This window comes from Scleropages formosus, chromosome 12 (genome assembly GCF_900964775.1).
Source record: "Scleropages formosus chromosome 12, fSclFor1.1, whole genome shotgun sequence".
Taxonomy (NCBI): Eukaryota; Metazoa; Chordata; class Actinopteri; order Osteoglossiformes; family Osteoglossidae; genus Scleropages; species Scleropages formosus.
Window position 1 is genome coordinate 25,905,186 of NC_041817.1, and position 13,174 is coordinate 25,918,359.

The window sequence follows — 13,174 nt, forward strand, 5'->3', positions numbered from 1 at the left end:
CGGGGCCATAGCAGGAAATCAGGTGCGCTATGAGTACTCCCGCCATGCAACGCGGAGTGACAGGAAGTCTGACGCACGGGGGTTGTCCCGGCGTGCACTGCGTTAGAAAGGCGGAAGAGTTGAAATTGAAGGGGGGGAAAGAAAAATTGTTGGGTTTGGACGTTCGGAGTTGGCTGTCGGTTTACACTTTAGCAAAATTTGTTTATGGAGTTTTATTTTATTCGGTTTCGTTTATAGCTCGTGACGTGAAGGAGTACAGGCAAGTTCTTCTTGTTATAAACGAGTGGTGGTGAGTGAAGGAGCACTGACTGATACATACGCTCCTTCCTTCGTCGTGACAAGTTGTTTACCTTCGAACTGGTCGTTTATTTTCTGTGAAAATACCACACTAATTGTGCCCGTAACACTAACAGATTATTCTATGTCCTCTGCCCTCAGTGATGAGTAAGCGCAAGGTAAAGGACCAGCAACTGACAGTGGGACAATGTGTCTGCCAGGTTGGTTTGTGTCACATTAGGATTAGAGTGAGTAAATCGCTGTGTTTTTGATTGAAACCAGTTGCTGTAGCTCACTCTTCACCTTCTCATTTAAGTACTTCATTGCTGTGGTTGTTCTGTCTTCCTTTTCTTTAGGTTCACAGGATCCTAAGGGAGCGATTCTGCTTCCAGAAGCTTCCCTCAGCACCGGTGGGGTTAGAATCGCAGCACAAGTACGTTTTTGTTTTGTGTAATCTTGTTCAAAGTGATAATGGTGATCGGAACTTTAGCTCGACAATACCACGCCTTCACTGTGACCACCTGGGATGAAAAGAGTAATTAGTAATTGCCCCTGGGTTTTTAACTTTTCTCAGAGAGCTCATTTCAAGGCAGAGGATGCAGAGCTAGGTGGTATTGCAACGTGAGCATCTGGTAGGGGTATAGAGCAATGTGAGGTGATGGGGAATGCTCCGGGTAATGTTGCTGATGTGCTGGTGGTGTTTCAGGCATCTGCTGGAGCTGTTGAAGAGGACAGCCATCCATGGGGAGAGTAACTCGGTTCTCATTGTAGGACCTAGGGGAGCTGGGAAGACGATGGTATGTATGTGTGGTCATTGTTGAATGTATCCCTCATTGCTCACACATGCAAAGTGTCTAACCATAAACATAAGAAGCAAAGACTCATTTTTAAAATGTTGTTTAATTGCAATAAAAAGAATGTTCCTTAAGCTGTAGGGAGTGGTTCTGTGTGGTGCTGATCAGCTTTCTGTATCTCACTGTTTGCTGTCCTTTTGGGACCAGGCTGGATGTGGCTTTGTGGTAACAAAAGGAATACAGATACTGTTCTCATCTCCTAATGCTATGCCTCAAGTTGCTGTTTTTGTTTCTATGCTGCCTTTTAATATTCTAGTTGCAGGGGCTTCATATTGGTTGTTTAACCAAGGGAAAAGTTTTTTTTAATTTTTTTGGATCTTTGAAAATGTCACTTTTCAGAAGAAGGGACACTTTCATGATAAATTGATCTTTGTATGTAAAATCGTATTGCATCAGGTCTCTGACATTCGACCTCATGTTTTGTGCAAATTTGTGGTCAGGTGGTGGTGCTGCATCATAAAGAAGCAATGTGTGTGTGCTAAAATCTTTCTGCCGAAGAAGCAGAGCCTTTATTGGAAGTGCTTAAATTTGGTGTAACAACTTGCATTCTTCTTCAGCAAAGACCCATTACTCTCTGGTTCCAATCTTATGTGACATATCTAGTCCAGTTTACAGATGTGCTTTTCTAGGTGAGAACAGCCAGTAGTAAGTAATATATCTGTTTTGATGCATGAATGTGGAGCATGCTGTTTGCTTGGGATGGTCTGAAAATCCAGAAAAAGACTCGGAAAATAATTACATTAAGAGAAATTGACCATATTTTGTTTTCATTTCCATTCCAAAGGCAAGGAATCTATGATACTCCTCTAGAAAGCTTTAAGTATCGGAGAATTATTTAAATAAGACATGGAAAGGATGATCTCTAAGCTGAAGACTCAGTGCTTTACGGTTATCTTCTCAGCTACTGAAATCTGTTCTGAATGAGCTTCTGGATGTGAAAGAAGTTAAGAGCAACATCCTACTGGTCCAACTCAATGGCAAGTACAAATAAATTTCTGTTGTTGAAAAAAGTGCACCTGGCCATACGTGTGTAACTGCTCGTCTTCCCCTTCCCAGGTCTGCTGCAGACTGATGACAGAATCGCCCTGAAGGAGATCACTCGTCAGCTGAACCTCGAAAATGTTGTCGGGGACAAAGTTTTTGTAAGTGTCCCATTAACACCTCTCAGTCTTCTGGGCTTCATTTTCACTCTGAAGATCAAAACATGTTTTAAAACACATTCTTCAACACATTGTTTAGGGTATGTGTTCAATAGCATTTTCAGTGTTGGAAAATGTAATGTTTAAATATTGTCATTATTGTAGTGTGACCTTTTGTGCTTATGATGGGGGTATAAAGGATGTACATTCATGTTTCAGGGCAGCTTTGCTGAGAACCTTGCTTTTCTGCTGGAAGCCTTGAAGAAAGGTACTGTTCCCAGCCATGCCTGTTCCTCTTTGTCAGATGGTTCAGACTGAGTTGCTGAAATACCCTCCTGCTGGTACATTAAATATAGTCCTTTCCCATCTTTCTCAGGGGATCGTAGCTCCAGTCGGCCGGTGCTCTTCACCCTGGACGAATTCGACCTCTTTACTCACCACAAGAACCAGACGCTGCTCTACAACTTGTTTGACATCTCACAGTCGGCTCAGACACCCGTGGCTGTTGTGGGCCTCACGTGCCGAGTGGTTAGTTCCTGCTGGCTGTGTTGCTAACTGATGGAGGACTGCAAATAGCCAGCTAGGCCTTGTCTCTGTGGTTACACACTGACTGGTCACCAGGTTGAATGCACAGAATACAAATAGGTGATTCACTGGTTTTGGTGAAAGAAGTTTTTGAATTTATGCAAAATTGCCTGCTTGGTGGATCTGCTTACAAGGGATCCAAAACTGAAGGTCTGTCAGTTCTCAGCCTTGGCCCCAGTGTGGTGGAATAAGTGTTTCTGTGTCCCTCAGAGCTGCTGAATCCCTACCACGTCCAAGAAGGGTTTCAAACCCATCTCTTTGAGAGCCACTTCTATCTCCTGACAGCTCCATAAATGAGTTCAACACCATCTGCTATTATTATCCATATATTTGCAATTTGAATGTCACTCCTATAGGCAGCTACTTGAGGGATGTAAAGCAGTACTATGTTGTTATCAGACAAGCTTTGATAGTCCTATGTCTGTGTTATTGAACTTTTAATGAGTTGTACATAGCTTTGGAAAAAAAAAAAATCTGAAATGCAAATGAGATGTACTTTGGATCCGCTGTCTCAGACAAAGCTCCGCTATTAAATGAGCATCACGTGATGCGACCCTTGGGGTTGTTTTAGCAAGCAAACGCAGTTGATTCTACTTCCGTGCGCCTGACAGGATGTCCTGGAGCTCCTGGAGAAAAGGGTGAAGTCGCGCTTCTCCCACCGGCAGATCCAGGCGCTCAGCCCCATGGACTTTCCCCAGTACGTGGAGCTGGTGCAGCAGCAGCTGAGTCTTCCACAGGAGTTCCCCGACGGCCGCTTCGCCCACGAGTGGAACAATAGCGTGAAGGTGCCGCACACCGCGCCACATTCCACACACTTGAAGAGTCTGTGATTTAGTGGATTATACTACTAGTGTGAGTTTACGGGGATGTTTTCCCTTTGCAGGCGTTGTGCGAAGACAAATCAGTGGAGGACGTTCTGAGGAAACACTTTAACTTGAGCAAAGACTTCCGATCGCTGCACATGCTGCTTGTAGGTTTTAAAAAGCACGTTCTAGAACATCTGATCCCTCCAAGGTTTTGGGTGGTTTCTATGGGAACATGCTTGCATGAATCGTGTCCTGTGTGTTCATGGTCCTGAGGAGTTGCGTTTCACTCTTTCACGTGCCATTAGCATGTCCATATGCTTTACAGTTCCTGGCACTGAGCTGCGTGACCCCGTCAAACCCAACCATTAAGCCCAGTCTCTTACTGGAGGCCAGCAGACTCTGCACTATGGACTGCAAGGCCAACATGTTGCACGGTAAATGACGGGCAGTTGTTCTGCGTTGTGATCAGAAAGGGGTCAGCGGGGTGTGTGTGTGTGTGTTTGTGTTTGTGTTTGTGTGGGAGCGGTGTGGGGGTCAGCTGCAAAATATAGATACCAGTGTTGTGGCACATTTTGGATAATAATGTGTATCAGTTTGTTTCTTGGTGGTGTTTTTGTTTACAGGGAGACTCAGTTCAGTGAGGAAGGTGAAGAATTGTGGGGTCTTTTTGGTCTAATAAATCAAAAATAATTTTAAGAAAGTTGGCAGAATGGAGCCAGAAGGTGATGTAGTGGTTAATGCAATTAATGGGCCAGGGTTTGAACCTCTCCTACTACCACTGTAGTACACTTTATCAAGGTACATAGCCTCAATTGATACAGTAAGAATTGCCCTCCTGTATAAATAGGTAAATATTAACTTTATGATTACTTAATAGTGTAAGTAATAGCTACAAAGGTTACTATTAGTTGTTACAGGAATGTGTCAAAGATAAATTAATAGTAATAATCAATTCAGATGATCCATCTATTGCTTAGTTCAGGGTCACAGTGGTCCAGAGCCTATCCCAGAAGCATAGGGCATGAGGTGGGGTATACACTTCACGGGACAGCAGTCTATCGCAGGGTTAAAAAAAGAAAAGCACGCACACACACGTAAATCAACTGAGAGTCTCCGATTCACCTGAAATATGCAATCTCCGCATGGACTGGGCTGGCTTCAAACCCTCATTTGAAGCCACAGCCCAGGGGCTGTGAGGCACCAGGACTACTTGCTGCACCACTCTACCATGCCAATAATAATAATAATAATAGTAATGTGAACGGCTGGAAGGAGCTGGCAACTGATCGTTGCAGCTGGAGGCGGGAACTTCATCAAGGTCTGGGACGTGGCAAACAAAAGCTGCGACTACAGGCTGAGGAGAGGCGAAGACGCAGGAAGGTCAGGCTTCAAGTGGAATATATGAACGGCACCCAGCACATCTGTTGCAACTGCGGCAAGGACTGTCACTCTCGATTGGGCCTTCACAGTCATGGCCGGCGATGCAAACCACCATGAAGCGGACAAAACCAAGGCGCAATTCCACGGTCTTTCTAGACTGGTGGATGCCAAAGAAGAAGTAATAACAAAAAGGAGGGGGGCATGGTGGCACAGTGGGTTTGGCTGGGGCTCACTGTGTGGCAGGTCTAGGGTTCAAGTCCTGCTTGGGGTGCCTGGCGTCTCATCCCGAGTGTGTCCCCTTCAGCCTTGTGCCATGTGTTGCTGAGTAACACTCCAGTTCACCACGACCCCGCTTGGGACAAGCAGTTTTGGGGTGTGTGTGTGTAATAAAAAGGAGCAAGTGCTGTACATTGAATATGCTTTTGAGCGAAATTCAGTACAAAGGTATCGATGGGCTGCAGTGGGGTTGTGAATAGATGCTGCAGTCCATTATCACCTTCTCGTGGCTCCAGCAAAGGAGCAGCAGATGCTTTGACAGCCCAGAGTTCAAAGCAGCATCTGCTTGTTATTGATCATGATGTCAGAGCCAATAAATTGCAAAGTCCATCAGGCAAAAAGCATTTCGGGTCAGTGTTCAATGCTTTGCGCAAACAGGTTCAGAGTTCAGCAAAGAAACGTGGTCTTGAAAGCAGCTCAGGCGTGTGTGTGATCTGTTCCCAGGTCTGTCCATTCTCGAACTGTGCCTCATCATCGCCATGAAGCACTTGAACGATCACTACCAGGATGAGCCATTCAACTTTGAGATGGTTTACAACGGTGAGGAGCCAAGGCCACGCAGTGTGGATGTTGTGCTGTCGAAGATGCGTCCCTTCTCCGCTTCTGTCTCCACTTGCATTCCCTCAAAGGTTTCTTCTCTTTCCAGAGTTCAAGAAATTCCTACAGAGAAAGTCTCATTCGGTGCACAGTTTTGAGAAACCAGTTGTGATTAAGGTGAGTCTCCTGGGGGAAGCATGTTTTGCATCTCAGCGGGTGGCATAGCGGTTAGAGCCTGGAGGGACCTGTGTTCTAATCCCACTGATGCTCTACTACTCAGTCAAGGCATTTACCCTGAAATTATGCAGTAAAAATTACCTAGCTGTAGAGTAGATTGACACTGCAAGTCCCTTTGGAGAAACATCCCAGGGCCTGATAACTGCAGCTGCCTGATGGGGGACAAGTCCATGATGGACTTTTTTTTTTAAAAAAAAAAAAAAAAAAAATCCATAAGAATTTTGTCCCTCACTTGTGTAATTACGAGCAGTTATATTTACAAGTGGCAGCAATATGGAAAGTCATGCCTTGCTGGGGGTTTAGTTTCTTAAACACATCCTGTCTGCCCACCCCGCCCGGTTGAACGTCATTTGTAAGCTCTTCTGAATTGGTCCCTTTTTCAGGCCTTTGAGCACCTGCAGCAGCTGGAGCTCATCAGGCCTGTGGACGGGTCGGCTTCGAGGACCCAGAAGGAATACCAGCTCATGAAGCTACTCTTGGATCACACCCAGGTCATGGAGGCGCTACAGCGCTACCCACAATGCCCCACTGATGTAAAGCAATGGGCCACATCTGCCTTTGGGTGAACAGGGATGTTGAGTTGGTCTGATTGAAGGTCAACATCAGCGATGGAGCAGGCTCAATTTTTCAAAATTGGCATATGCGTTTTTGGAGAACTTATTTTGGTACAGGTGTAATTAAAGTAGTACCAGCTATTCAACTAGTGGTCTGTTCCTGGCCAGAGTTCACTGGACACTTAAGGGCTTACCGTTTTATACAGCTAGAGAATTGTTATTGCATCAATGAAATATCTTAGAACCAGAGCAGCACTGGGGATTCCAACATAGGACCTTTTGATTACAAGGTTACTGCTGTAACTATAACTGGGCAGCAGGGGCTACATGCAGATTATATGCAGCACAACAACTGTGTGTGTGTGTTCGCACAGATGTGGACTGATTGCAGTGTCACACAGACACGGAAAGTAGAGAGCAGGGGTCAGTCAGTCACTATAGTTTATTTTTAGGGGGAGAAGCATACAGTTTGTACAATATTCAATAACAAGCACTTCCAGCCAGGCCTCCAGAACCGTTCAACAGTAGGTTGGCAGGTACACACTGACAGTGGTGGAGCTGTTGGTGGCGGTGGGTCCGAAGGGATCTGAAAGCCCTGCCCGCACCTCTCCGCGTAGCGCCTCCTCCAGCATCCAGGCAACATTGCATGGATGCTGTGCAGTAACTGGGAAGATCTGAGGTAAAGAGTGTGTCCAGGCTGTGAGCTGTAGTGCTTCATCCGACCGGTTCTGCTGCACAATAGGAGTTTGCTTGGGCCTTGACATAAATTAATACATTAAAAAATAGATGTATAAAATAAACAAAATTCTTCCTAAATAAGAACTTTATAAAGGACTTTCTTTGCTTTGAAATACCTTAGAAAAAAAACATGCTAAGTTCACAATCTAAAAACAACATTCATATTTACAATAATGTGCATTTTCCACAGAGTCTGTTTCCAGGGTTCTAGGTTCGGCTTTTACCGATATCGAAGAACTGAAGCAATTTTGTCTTTCGCAATAAAAGCCCCTGGAGCCAGCGAATGGGTTCGGCCTGCGAGCAGCAACAGCCTTCGGACCCGGGTGGCCGAAACACTTGAGGGCTGCAACTCTCACGTTTATAAGGGGCACACGAAGGACACCCAGACAGAACCAGCGCTCTTCTGGAGGAGTAAAGTCACATGGCTACATTTACTTCCTTGAACATGTTAACAGAAAGGGGACAAAGGGGCCCCTGCACGTGCACCTCTCCACTTCTCCCTGCTTCATGACCCTGATGACCGGGCCCAGATCCCACCTGCCCTGCTCGCACGCAGAGATAGAGTACGCCCAGCATGGCTCGTGGCCTACGGGACTCCTAAGACCCAAACGCGGGAGATCTAGAGGAGCGGTGAAGTTGGCACCAGGCTTGGCCGCTGATGAAGCCTGCAGGTGAATCCAGACGGAACCTTTGAGTCCATTGCTTCAAAATGCTACAGTCGTGTCGAAGGCGCCGCTTTCGCATCCTGGTGTTTTGCTGTACCTGCGCTGATTGCATATCGGTTACGTAGAAAAGCATAGTATCGTATCCCTGAACGTCGCTGCATGGGCTTTGACACAAACAGCAGTGGGGGCGTCGTGGCAGGAGGAGTGACGCAGGGCCGGATGCGGAGTCGCCATCCCACCGCATCTGCAATGCCCTTTAAGGATTTGGGAACAGATCGTGATGAAGGAACCGGTGGGAGGTTTGGCTACGAGGCCCTCGCGGGTGACATAACACTGGGACCCATCCCCCTCCCTGCGCAGACAGTGAGGAATAGAAACAAACAATGGCACCAGGTTCAACGCGGAGGAAGGGGGGGTGGCATTGGGCAAGAGTAGCGATGCTTCCTGAGGTGTATTGAGCACGGTGAGTCCGAGTGGCAGATCCAGGTACGGCAGAGCAGAAATAAGAGCACGGCGCCCCCTGGGAAGAGGGACACGGCCTTAGGTACGAGCGTCACAGCTTACAAAAGGACAGCAGAGAAAATAAATTAAAAGGCATGCATATATCCTTGAATACTGAGACACAGCAAACCTAAATAGGGAGGTCCTTCCAATATATTATATATACACTTTTTTTTTTTTTTTTTACATTAAAATCTTCAGGATATTATTTCAAAAGAAATTCCTAAAGAAAACGTAATGCTTTGAAACGATCACTTGCGGACAAGTGGGCAAAAAAGTAATACAATAAAAAGCTTACAAAAATGACAAAGGCAGAAACACTGGTTCATGAATGGCCATGTCGCTCTTGGCAGACTGATAAACGCCGCCGTTTTCTGTCTTCGTAATTTTCAAAAGCACAAACACCAGAGATGTTTGTAGTGTCGAATGTTTCTTTACCGATCAGCAGAGGAGTTGAGGTATACCTTGTTGTGGGAGGTTTATGGTTATTTAAAGTAATGCTTGGAAGCAAATCCCCAAAAATAACCTTGATTACCATTTTTTTTTTTTTTTTTTTTTTTACATTGATGTATGTACAGCAGCAGTACACTAAACATTCAGAAGCTGTTTCTTATTGGCATTACAATAGTCGTTTGCATGAACATGAAAACCGCAGGTTTGCTTTTAAAAACACGTTGCCCTTTTTATACTGAAGTGAAAGCAAATGTCACGGTTCACGTAGTTTTCCTAGAAAAACTAGCAGACGTCCATTTCGTCAAGTCCTTTCTTCAGTACAAAAGAGCGTGCGAGAGCGCCATCCTCAGGGCGAGCAGGCAACACACCCGTCGTCACCTTTAGGTGTTGCGGTGAAAGATCACGTTTACATTGTTTGCGTCGCTCCTGCACAGCTTCCACCAAGACCGCACTGGCAGTCCTCAGACACACCGGCACTGTGGGTACAATCCAGTACGGTGCAGGTATTCCTGAATGTGGGCAGTGTGGCAGCGCTTCCTCACTGCACACCTCTGACAACTGGCTAGTCTTAACGGGAGGCAGAGCCACAGGTGGAGGAACCTCGCCTGAGTCAGCCACTCTGAAGGCAAGGCGAGTCACATTGGTCATTTGCATTTATCCATGTGGGGTGCATAGCCCCGCCCTCTTAGTGCCATCTATCATAGACTGGACTCCTTGGGTGGGAAGTCCACGTTGGTCACCATGGTGACAACAGTGACGATCTCCTCAGGCGCAGAGATGCTGGTCTGCCGCTGCATCTGGACAACGCGCTCCTCTACGCAGCCAGCTGACAGACGCGCTTCTGCCTCGTGGTCCCAGCACTCCTCAATGGTCTCGCAGAGCATGGCTAGGCCCTGAGATGAGATAGACACAGACACAGACACACAGTGTGTTTTCCAGCATCATCGAATTTCAGTCATTTCTTTAGCAGACGCTTTTCTCCAATGCAACGCACAACTCAGTAAAGATATTTCACTCACCAACCCCTCACATATCCAATCACTTTGTGTCAGTTACAGCTACCTTGTATGTATAGTAACGTGTTTAACTTCCCCAAGTTCAAGACCCAAAATATCACAACACCAACTGCTGGAACCCCGCTCACTCCTCCCAGCAATCCTATGAAAATGTCCCGCCTGCGCTATAATTCACGCATGTTGCTGCATCAGTCTCATTCAATATTCCACGGCGGCAGTGTGGAGATACAAGAGGCAACTGGTCAATATCGTCTAGACGGAACTCTACCCACAAACCGTGTCGCTTACAGCGCTCCTCCGAATCAGAGTGCGGTTTTGTGCGTTACTTCTTTCAGAGCATCGTGGCTCTTCTCACAGAATTCCAGACACAGATCCTATCCCCTCACAGAGAGCTTGAGTTAATTTCACAGCAGCTTCAGTCGCTGGCAGCCGAAGACACTCGCAGAATTAGGCACTGTTCCCACATTGCAGTGGTTCTTTGACACCCTCCCCCCCCAGCGCAGCCCCTTAGCTCACCGTGTGCTTCTGCCAACACTCCCTCAGTGTGGGCCGCATCTTCTTGTGGACAACCACGTCCTGCATGTCCTCCAGAGAAGGGTGTTGGCCCACCTCTTCCTCAAAAGGCAACATGTACTCGTCTACCGGACCTGGGGCAGGGGCAGAAGAGAGCAGTAAGGCCACCCATAGACGCATTCACACACAATCAAAATCACAAACTCTTGTAAGGTGTTGTGATGCCAGGGGGCTGCTCACCGTCTGCAGCTGTGCAGCGCGACGCCAGCTCCCAGAGCACCAGCCCCACAGCGTACATGTCTATCCGCAGGAAAGCATCTCGCTGGAAGTTGATGGCACCTTCCAGGACCTCGGGGGCCATGTACCTCCGGGTTCCCACCTGGAACAAACGCTCAGGGGTCAGCATGCACAACAAGGGGAAGGAGGGGATGTTTATTTTGCTCCAAAGCCATGCAGTTGCTCACCTGGCCGTGTGTGTCGCCCACAGACTTCCCCGCCTCGAACCTGAGTGCCAGGCCAAAGTCCGCAATGCAGGCCGTCAGGTCGTTCTTCAGCAGTACGTTCTTGCTCTTGATGTCTCTGTTTTCCAAGGACAAGAATGACAGGTGGATGAGGAAGTCAGGTCCCCAGGGAGAACGCTGGACAGCAGAAACGTGAAAGCTGACTAAGGGCCTCCAGGAACATACCTGTGGGCAATGGCAGGCTTGTGGCCATCCTTCAGGCCTGGGATGTCCTCGTGGAGGTAGGCCAAGCCCCTGGCCATGGTCTGGGCAATGTGACACAACTCATTCCAGGACACCACATTAGCCTTCAGGTAGTCGGTCAGTGAGCCCTGCAGACAAAGCCATGGTCATCTGCACAGCACAAAGGCCACGTCCTCAAAGTCATCAGCTGGGTTCAGTCATTTAGCCAGTACTTTCTGAACGCTTCCTGTAACGAACCCCTACCAAACTGCAATGGTTCGTTGGGACCACTAGGGGGCAGTCACTGTCTATGACTAGACAATCGATGTTCCAGAGGAGTGACAGCACTTTCTGGCCCTGATACAGTCTCTGACAGACCGCCTACTCTTCAGCTCACACTTGAGAAGGTGCCCATGAGGACTGGCACTCACCTTCTCGTGGTAGGCTGTGACGAGCCACAGCTCCAGGTCCACTCCGGTGCCCCTTTTCTCAGCCCCAATGAACTGCAGCAGGTTCTCGTGCCTCATGCCACTCATGGTGTAGATCTCGTACTCATTCTGCCACGATTGCTTGTCCTGGATGCAGTAGATGAGAGATGGTGGGATCGTCATGGCAACAGATGGAGAAGGAAGCTGTAGTGAAAACCAACATCACTTCACTCCAACCAAACTAACTGGGAAGGGGCAGTTATCACCCACCTGCAGCGGGAAAATCTTGACAGCCACGTATTCACTGAGCAGCTGGGCCTTCCACACACAGCCAAAGCGCCCCCTGGCTTTTATCTCCAGCAGCTGCAGGGGCTTCTGGCCCAAAAGAGGAGAGGGAGGAGGTGGTCCTGGGTCCTAGGAGGAAAGGAGCAGGAAGTTGTCATCTTTGAGTCTGGTGGGGGCTAAGAATACTTTGGATGATGTGTCAAAGACTTCTTTGGCTGGTTTGACAGCTGCTGCACAGACCCAGTGTTCAGCCTCCACCTACCCCTTCATTGATCCCCCCACCTCCACCCCAAACCACCCAACACAAACTGCGAAAGGGGTGACGAGGGCAACTGCATCTGAATCTACCAAGTGATGTGTGAGGACCAGGCCAGTCCTCTTGGCACTGTGAGCCAGAAAGCACACACCAGGCCATGCCACCATGCCACGCCCCTTTCCATTGCGACAGAAAAGCACCTGTGAACAAAGACATGGTGCAGAATGTATACGTACTGAGCCCACTTCCTGAGGAATCTACAAGTAATGTCCTTTTATACCAAATAACTGGCCCTGAACACGCTGAAGTGTGTCATAACGACAGCAGAGCACCACACACAGGCTTCTACAATATGTCAGTGTATGAGTCACCTGTTTGACAGATACCACTGGGGCAGTAGGGGGTATACTAGTTAAAGAACTCCACTCGCAAACAAGCACAGAGCAGAACGCAATCATCCTTGTGCCATATCAAAGCTGGCTCTGGAAAAACTGCAAACGTCAGAGAAAAGTCTAATTTAAGGATGAGTCACTGCAGCTTCAGCAACTCTTCATTTAATATAACGTGAGGATAACTACTCAAAATCAGCTTCGGCAAGATTTCTGAGGTTAGGGCTTGACAGATTAAGTCACAGAAATATAACTAATAAAAAGATTACTCGGCCTGTCAGATCTGAACTTCAGAATTTCACGTTTTAAACATTTTCCAGTATTTTCCCCACTCATTTTAAATAACTTAAGGTAGTGAAGTTCACTGGAGTTTATTATAGCTTCATTTGAGGTATTTACAGAAGGTACTTTGAATAAACTAATAGACACCAGTGTTTTATTTAGGTTTTATTTTTGACTCAGCAGAAGTGCCTTTGGAATTACAAAGTTGCGATCAGAGTTGGGTCCTGACTGCGGCGTGAGCATATTTCTATTGGCATTGCACTGAAGGCAAACAAGACGTGTGCGACCCAGTGGCAGCCAATAGGGCGTTGCGATCACAAG

General features: G+C 47.3%; 2 protein-coding genes across 3 annotated transcripts in view; one reads left to right on the plus strand and one right to left on the minus strand.

Moving 5' to 3' along the window:
• Nucleotides 1–67: 67 nt before the first annotated feature.
• orc4 (origin recognition complex, subunit 4) lies at nt 68–7,181 on the plus strand. 2 transcript variants are annotated; one of them, XM_018744932.1, is made up of 14 exons: nt 68–259; nt 439–524; nt 633–709; nt 983–1,073; nt 2,032–2,107; nt 2,187–2,272; nt 2,489–2,537; nt 2,646–2,797; nt 3,466–3,639; nt 3,738–3,824; nt 3,986–4,094; nt 5,761–5,856; nt 5,963–6,030; nt 6,474–7,181. In XM_018744932.1, the coding sequence occupies exons 2-14, from the start codon at nt 441–443 to the stop codon at nt 6,654–6,656; spliced, it is 1,332 nt and encodes a 443-aa protein (XP_018600448.1). In that variant the 5' UTR covers nt 68–259; nt 439–440; the 3' UTR covers nt 6,657–7,181. The 2 variants fall into 2 exon arrangements, with proteins under 2 accessions (XP_018600448.1, XP_018600455.1); XM_018744939.1 differs by having other exon boundaries at nt 439–497.
• Nucleotides 7,182–9,085: 1,904 nt separating this feature from the next.
• LOC108929958 (activin receptor type-2A) overlaps nt 9,086–13,174 on the minus strand; it is a 29,180-nt gene continuing 25,091 nt past the window's right edge. Inside the window, exons 5-11 of the mRNA XM_018744919.2 lie at nt 11,912–12,055; nt 11,645–11,788; nt 11,217–11,362; nt 10,995–11,109; nt 10,771–10,909; nt 10,534–10,664; nt 9,086–9,894 (exon numbers count right to left, since the gene is read on the minus strand). Coding sequence (XP_018600435.1) covers nt 9,700–9,894; nt 10,534–10,664; nt 10,771–10,909; nt 10,995–11,109; nt 11,217–11,362; nt 11,645–11,788; nt 11,912–12,055 — 1,014 coding nt within the window. The 3' untranslated portion in view covers nt 9,086–9,699. The remainder of the gene's footprint in view (nt 9,895–10,533; nt 10,665–10,770; nt 10,910–10,994; nt 11,110–11,216; nt 11,363–11,644; nt 11,789–11,911; nt 12,056–13,174) is intronic.